At 38.9% G+C, this 7,749-nt stretch overlaps 1 protein-coding gene and 2 non-coding genes across 3 annotated transcripts; 2 read left to right on the top strand and 1 right to left on the bottom strand.

Annotated features, from left to right (window-relative positions):
* Positions 1-388: 388 nt before the first annotated feature.
* On the bottom strand, positions 389-5,523 carry LOC103647191 (putative E3 ubiquitin-protein ligase RF4). Its single transcript, XM_008671766.4, has 4 exons — positions 5,356-5,523; positions 4,187-4,250; positions 2,182-4,118; positions 389-1,026 (listed from the first exon to the last, which is right to left on the bottom strand). Exons 3-4 carry the CDS (start codon positions 4,099-4,101, stop codon positions 583-585), a joined length of 2,364 nt encoding a protein of 787 aa, XP_008669988.1. The 5' UTR covers positions 4,102-4,118; positions 4,187-4,250; positions 5,356-5,523; the 3' UTR covers positions 389-582.
* A 1,598-nt stretch (positions 5,524-7,121) lies between these two features.
* TRNAK-UUU (transfer RNA lysine (anticodon UUU)) lies at positions 7,122-7,193 on the top strand. Its single transcript has one exon. It is a non-coding gene; the product is annotated as a tRNA-Lys (tRNA).
* Positions 7,194-7,258: 65 nt separating this feature from the next.
* On the top strand, positions 7,259-7,330 carry TRNAK-UUU (transfer RNA lysine (anticodon UUU)). Its single transcript has one exon. It is a non-coding gene; the product is annotated as a tRNA-Lys (tRNA).
* The last annotated feature ends 419 nt before the right edge of the window (positions 7,331-7,749 follow it).

The raw sequence follows: 7,749 nt of genomic DNA, 5'->3' as shown, positions 1-7,749 counted from the left end.
TCTGGTCGATTTGGACCATGATGCTGAGTTGCGAGCCATAAAAATCTCTTTTCCCTGGTCCCTAACGTAAGTGTGCGTTCGTCAGAAATTGGAGCATGACCTAGCGTAGGAACCACGCAATGAATCACCGGCGCAGGGACCAAGCAACAAATCACCAGCAGCTTCTGTTGCACTCAGCGCGCCGAGGGAGAGGCTGCGCTTCCTCAGACATTCGACGTCATATACTTAAGCAAAGCATAGAAGGGTTTTTTTTCAACAAAGCTAACATATACGTATTTGGTAATGGTTGCAACCCTACTTAAAACTAGCATCGCAGAACGAGCTTCGTTTTCATCTGTATCTTCCGCCCCAAATAAAACCGAGATTAAAGACAAAAGAGATGAGAAACGCACCTGCATTGCTCTTGGGCTCTAATTCGATTTTAGACCATGGTACATCGAAACAAAGGCAAAAAAAAAAAACTATGATTCTTCAAGGATTGTACATTCACATCTTAAGACTATCTCCAACAGCTTACTCATTCTCATCCCCATATTTAAACTTCACTTTACAACAGTGCAAAACAGTGTTTAACCATGCGGTCTAACTGTCGGTAAAGCGAGCACAGATCCTACGCTCTATGGGAGATCTGCAGGATGGGCATTCGGTCATGCCACCATCTCCATGGCGTTGGTTGCAGCCTGCACAAATAATCTGATGCCTGCATGGCAGGAAAACCACCGAAACCTCCTCTTCCAAGCACATGGCACATTCCTGCTCCCGCTGTACAGAATCATCGATCACAAAACCTGGGTGGCGCATGAAGTTTGCGACGCTCAGAGGCTTGCTTCTGCTAGACATCTCACCTACCTGCTGTCTCAGATTCTTGATATTGGTCTGCAGCCATTCCTGGTGGTTGCGCGCTTCCAGCAACAGACAACTAGACCTTGCTCTTCCTGATGTCTCAATCCTCTCGAGCTCAGTTCTTTCAAAGTTAACCTTCTTTGTAAGTGCATCTATCATCTTCTCTCCTTCCTGGCACCTTTTCTACAGTGTTTACGGCCAAATGTCACAAAGCAGCCTTTGGGCAGGTACGAGAAATGAATAAAAAGCTTGACAACAGCATCAACTTATGGTAGGCTATGTACAAACAAAATCATGTCAAATTTTGAGATTTTTCATCTAAGCGTCAACAAAAGGTTAGTGCTCATAATCATCCAATTATTGTCCACATAACATGTGTTAGGCAGTTGGAATCAAAATAGTTTTTAAAGTGGTATCATTGGTTTTACTGGTTTCCTCATTTTTACCCTTAGTCGTGTTTTTTTTTCTCAATTTTGTCCTTCTGCTGCTATAGAGCGGAAGGGCATAACTGAGCACAAAAAAAAACAGGACTAAGGGTAAAAAATGAGGAAACCAGTAAAACTAAGGGTATGATTTTAAATAGCCCAAATCAGAAAGTGTGGCCAGCGTGATGACAAGTAATAATGCCGAGAGCAGAGCTAAGTGACGTCTCAAGCACCATGTAGCAAAGACCATAGTATGTGTGTCATTATTTTTTGTATCCTAAAGCAAGACAGATATAGAACCTGGCAATCCAGATGTCCCAAATGAGGAAATGCATATTTCTAGAGTTTAGTAAGATCCCAAAACTAGTTAGAAAAAAATAGTTGTAGTTTCCTGTTAATATTCATCTTACAGACAGAAAACGATATCACAAAAATTGTTAATATTCATTTTACAAACAAAAAACACACGCATGCGCACGGGGTCTCACACACACATATTGTAGTTATAAATAGCCAAACATTTCATACACAGAAAATCATTCGACATAACATATTTTAAAAAAAATAGACAGCCTCAATAGGATTCTTGAGAATTAAAAGTAAGTTGGATTATTAATAAAATTATACCATCAGTTCATAAATCTTGGTCATTTAAAAAAAAACTTGCAGTAGAAAAATCTAACACTGACCATTAAGCACTAATTACAAATAAACTGCTTGGCTTTACATTTTTCAGAACATAAAAAATTACAAAATCTGACTGGGTATTCTCAGGTACAAAGTAGCTATGGAAATTGTATTTGGAGACCGTGTACAGTCATATCAACAAACAAGGGGGCTACAAGAAAGCCAACAAAATAACGTGTACATGACAACAAAAATTTAAGACACAAGGTTGGTCAGATTGGAATACCTTTAATCCGACTTCATGTCTTCTAGCTTGCTCAAGACTTTGCAGAAGCTTGGATAGTTTACTCCTTTCAGCAGCAATCTCCTCCTGCAAAAGGATCTTCTCTGTCTCCATGGACTTCAGTCTGTTCATAGACACAGTTTTCTTGCTTAAAATGCTAGCCAAGCTTGCGTCATATTGCTCTCCTTGTCGCTGGACAGCTTTCTTCTCACGCCTACAAAGTGAAACCTTATCTGTAAGCTCCTGGACAAGGGAATTAACACGATCAAGCTCACAAGAAGTACTGTCTATTGCCCTTTTTGTCTCCTCAAGCTTCTTTCTTGTAAACACATCAGGCTCTTCAAAGTCTGCCTTATCCTTTTTAAGAGATAAAAGTACAGTCCTTTCATTTACCAGCCTATTTGTTGACTGCATCACCCTCTCATTAGCCCAATCTGTCCAGACTTGCACCTCCAGCTTTAACTCACCCAAGCGCTGGACTAGTTTTAGAGCCAGCTCCTCTTTTCTATCTTTTGGAATCCAAGTGGTCTGCAAGCCTTCACGTGAGAAATGAAATTCAAAGCCCTCTGCAGGAGTATTTGGGAGAGAGAAGTGTACAACATCAGGTTCCATCCACTGCCTAGGCTCTGCCTTGCCCTTTGCACTGGATGATGAATTGGAGGAACAGCTAGGAGAAGAAAGTGATCCAATTGAAACCACTGCTGGAGAATATCGTTTTTTGACTGAGAAAGGTCCAGGATGTGGTTTAGTTGGAACTAACATGGGTGTTTGTGAGTCCTTTTCACTGGCTACCTCTGAAGTGCCTGCCAAAGTGCTCTGTGCAGATGCAAGGAATGCAGTTAATGTTTTGTTCTCTTTTATCATTCGTAAAGATGTTCTACTTATAATACCCTTGACTTGTGGGATGTTCTTGAAAACTACCAAACCCTTCCCGGAGTCTTTCTGGGATTTCATGGAATTTGTCTTACTACGGTTGCCTTTGGTTTCCTTTTTGTTAACAGATCTAGGCACTGAAGGAGAATTTTCATCTTGAGCAAAAGGAGCATCTTGGTTTTTCCTTTCAAACTTTTGAAATGAAACTATATAATTTGTCAGAAAATTGCTCCACATCATTTGTACTGCTTCATATTCAGGTGGCTCGAATTGTGCAGGCGATTCTGTGGCACTGCAACTATATTCTTCTGATAACTCATTTACAATATCATGATCTTCACATAAGTCACTCTGACTATGAGCATAGCCTTCTGATTGTCCATTCCCATAACCACTCATGGGAAAAAAAGCTGCACGAGCTATAGATATATCCATGTCACACAGCAGAATGCACCACAATGCATCTCCCAAGGTGAAAAATGGACAGTATTTCTTAAGCAACCTTGATGCATTGCAAAGGAAATACAAACCCAGCATGTGCAGAACTGTGTCAACATTTTCACTGTAGGAATGATCAACCAAATGATTGCCACTCTGTAGCAATGTGCGTGCATGTTCAGCGATCTTAGTTATAGGTCCATCAAACTGATAACAGAGTGCAGAGTGCACAACAGCATTTACAACAGCATCCTCGGTGTTCCCTTCACAGGATAACATATCAACTGCAGTCTTGAAGAACGTGTGCAAGCTATTCAGTGCAACATCCTTTAGGTCATTGCAGCCTACATATCTGAAACCATCCAGCCCAACAACCTCCTTGCTCCAATCCAAATCAATATCCTTAAGGGTCACATGCTCAGCAATGAATGCTTGTACACTAGACCATGACTGCTCCAGTTTCACATGACTCAAAGATAAATCACCATTGACAGGATCCGCTTGCACTTCAGCTGCAGTAAAATCTGGACCTAATCTTGGGTCACTACTTTTGTCCGCTCCTTCTCTGACATGCGAACAATACGGATTGCTGACATTGCCAGCAGCACCCATTGCCAGGGTATGCTTATCTGAAAAAACCAACTGAATAAGGAGAATACAAGCAAGAGTACAATGAAGCAAGGGAGTAACTAACTACCTGAAGGACAGAATTGATACTTTGATAGAACAATTAGAAGTTGAAAGCAAGAGAGTAACACTGCCTGAAAAAATGAATAGTTAGAAAAAAAATATAATGGTAATGACACTTAGCTATGATTAATGAGCACACACCTGGAGCAACAAAGTCACATGTTTTAATTTTTTAGTTATATAGCTAATATAACAATAATGTTCATTTCCTTCAAGATTTCAGGTGTAAGATTAAACTAAAAAACAGACATTAAGACATGGTTGTACCAAGCAAATGGAGAACTCTGTGCATAAAACTGTCTAGCGCATTGACAAGCACAGCATGAAAAAAGTAGGAAATTGAGCTCTTAATTACCATATCAAGCAAACTAAAAACTAGGGCAGCTATCTACAAAATTCATTCCAGTAGGGGAGCCCGGAGCCCACACCCCCTCCTGTTACCATAAAAAATCTATAAAATCCATTTCTTATTCTGACAAGAGCGGAGCAGCCATGCATAAGACGCATACAGGCACCCAGCATGAGGTGTAATGTAACAACATAATTAGGAAAATTCTATTGAACAATAGCTCCCATTAAATATTCGTACAAGTAGCTAACTACAAAAGGCAAAAGAACTAACACGTCAAGAAACTAATATGCGAAATTCATCACTGTGCAAACCGAGATTATCGTGGCAATGCAGATAACTTGAAGGCAAATGTAACAAAATCTAACAGAGTAATAAATGGCTCCAGGCGAAACAAGCATGATCAGCCCAACGCCCAAACCAGCAGCTACAAAGTAAGTGGCTATCAGGTGTTCCTTCAAAGCTAGGATATTAGTGTAAATACACACATTTCTACGAACCCTAAAATAGTGGAACCCTTACGGGACCAAAAATTGGAGCCCAGTGGCGGAGCATCAGAGCATGGGCATCCAACAATTGTTTTCATGTCTTTTTGCGGAGGAAAATCTGGGTTTGGTTGCTCGGAGAATGGCCATCCATCTCCCAGAATAAGCGATTCTTATCTTAAGAAAGAACGCAGAATCACGCCCAACGAACGGAAAGGGGGGCAAGAAGGGGGCCCGTAAAGTTTGGTTCCGCCCGGAGAAAACAAAATCGAAACCCCCTCCCGACGAAAATGCGGGTGGAAAATGGGAGCGGGAGGGGGGAGGATCAGCGCCGCAGCTCACCTGCTAAACCGTGCAGTACTTGGGGTTTCCGCCGGCGTTGCGACTTGCGAGAGGGAGCGGAGACGCCGGAGAGGGTTTGGGGTTTTGCTGTTTCGGGAAAGACAACAGCCGAGCCGCGTGTGTGGCTGTGTGCTAAACCATCCTCACTCGGTCACTCCCCGTTTCGTAGGCCGACATCCGAGGGCTGGAAGCTAAATAAAAGAGAGGTTTTTAGTTCCTCTAAGAACTTTTTAGGAGCAAGAGTAACGGAAGAGATTGAGTGGGGTAGAATTTTTCATTATTTAGAATAATAAGGGATTGAAAAGGCTAAGATCATTTTTTTATTCAAAATTTAATATAGGTTCTTGACGGGTCTTTAGAGGACTATTTGAAAACAAAATACAAGAGGCAGGCACTTTGTGAATAATCTGTCTTTACACGGCTCTATATATATTATGTATTAACTGTATTTGTGATCTAGTGTCTTAGGTTATATATCATACAGTCTCTTAACTATCTCTTATACTTGGAAAACCGAACCATCATCTCAGGTTGTACATATCCCTAATCCTTGTCAATAACCTTAGTCTTAAACAAGCTCTGAAAAATACAATTTTACAGCTTTAAATTTTATGATGGTATAAAAATGCCATTCAAAAGCTCCAGCTTCCCTAGGACTCTAGAGTAATTTACTATTATAGTACTGGTTTGGAGTGGTTTCTTCATAATAGTATTAATATAATAGACTTCTATATAATAATATTTATAAGTGACGAACTTCTCTACATCAATATTTCACCTTATTTTATGACTATAAAATCATTTTTTATTCATTTGCCAATCATAAACCTTGCTAATTATAAACTATTAAATGTAAGCTATCCGAAATGTTTCAGCTTAAACATGAAATACTTCCGATCATGTGTTTTTTAGCTTAATTTTTGTTTTAGTTTTTTCTTTAAATTTTAGCTATTTAAATTTTAATAAAAATGTTTTCATGTTTCGAGGAGGAGCTAGAAGAGTTAGGTTAAATGAATTAGAATCTAGTATGAGTAGTAAGGATAAAATTATTTTTTCCAATCAGTAGAAAATAAAGAAATATGTAAAATAAGGGTGAAATACTGTTTTAAAAAATTTCTCATATTGTGAGTACTATTGTAGAGAAATATATTCTGTTAATACTATTATGGAGAAATCACTCCAAACGAGTACTATAATACTACTAGCAAATTAACCCTCCAGGAGTCTCGTGGCACTTGCACGGATCATGGGCGCTACCCCCAAACAGACATGAGAAATGACCTACGTTTTGAAGGGAATAATGATTCATTGAAAACCATACGGTTAAGTTTAATCATTATCAGAGAAAAAAAAGATTAATACAAAAGAAGACATACAATGAAAGTTCAATCCCCTGTTTTTTAATGTGTTTCTAGTAGTTGTTTCAACCCCTCCTGTTTCATAAAAATTAAGCTCAACCAGGCCTTGCTTTGCATTTCGACAATAAAAAAACATAGTTTCGTCTACAGTAGTAATTAAAGTTTTGTAAAACTTGTTTCGTATGTACATGAAAAATATTGTTAATTTTGAAGTGGAGGGAGTTGCGCCATGCTCTAGCTCTTTTTTCTGCATGAGAAACAAGGCTATATAAATGGACTAATTAGCCATATGTGAATAACAGAAGAAGCTTTAGAAATCAGAAGAGGTTATATGGGTTGTCAATATATTAAATTACTATTATGATGTTATAGTTTACTACTGGTGAATTCAATAATATAGCACACATAGCCGTCCTAGCTCAGTGGTAGAGCGCGTGGCTTTTAACCACGTGGTCGTGGGTTCGATCCCCACGGACGGCGTTTTTTTTGTTTTCAGTTTGATCTTAACATACTTGTAGGCTTTTACACATTCTGAAGCATAAATAGCCGTCCTAGCTCAGTGGTAGAGCGCGTGGCTTTTAACCACGTGGTCGTGGGTTCAATCCCCACGGACGGCGTTTTTGTTCGTCTTTTTTTAGTTTTTTTTGTCTCAGGTTGTCATTTATCTACGGTTCGCTCGTATATTTCGAAAATTGTTGTAGAGGCTCAGTATGCTTATTAGAAATCAAACAAAGTTTGGATAAACTCTGTTTTAGAACTAATCCACAGTTTAGAGGACAATACCTATAGATTGGCATGCTACTCCTATTTCAGTTTTTGTCAAATATTCTCGTTTTATTTAAAATTATTAGACAATTTAGATTTTTTTAGATACATTGACATAGTTTAAGTTTGAGTACATAGAACATAGTATAAGTTTAAGTACATATAAAACTATGTATCCCAAAAAGGAAAAGTATCTCACATTTAATTTTATAAATAAGGTGTGGTAGTTGACTCTATTTTTTTATTATGGATTATTCCATATCATATCTGA

Source organism: Zea mays, chromosome 2 (genome assembly GCF_902167145.1).
Source record: "Zea mays cultivar B73 chromosome 2, Zm-B73-REFERENCE-NAM-5.0, whole genome shotgun sequence".
Classification (NCBI taxonomy): Eukaryota; Viridiplantae; Streptophyta; class Magnoliopsida; order Poales; family Poaceae; genus Zea; species Zea mays.
Note: the sequence above shows the minus strand (reverse complement) of the source record. Positions and strands in the feature narration are given on the sequence as shown.

Bases quoted from the DNA above. Each gene is read 5' to 3' on its own strand.
- LOC103647191 (XM_008671766.4), bottom strand. From the start codon at position 4,101: ATGGGTGCTGCTGGCAATGTCAGCAATCCGTATTGTTCGCATGTCAGA. The intron at 1,027-2,181 runs GTATTCCAATCT...TAAACACTGTAG, and splicing joins GACATGAAGTCGGATTAAAG to AAAAGGTGCCAGGAAGGAGA.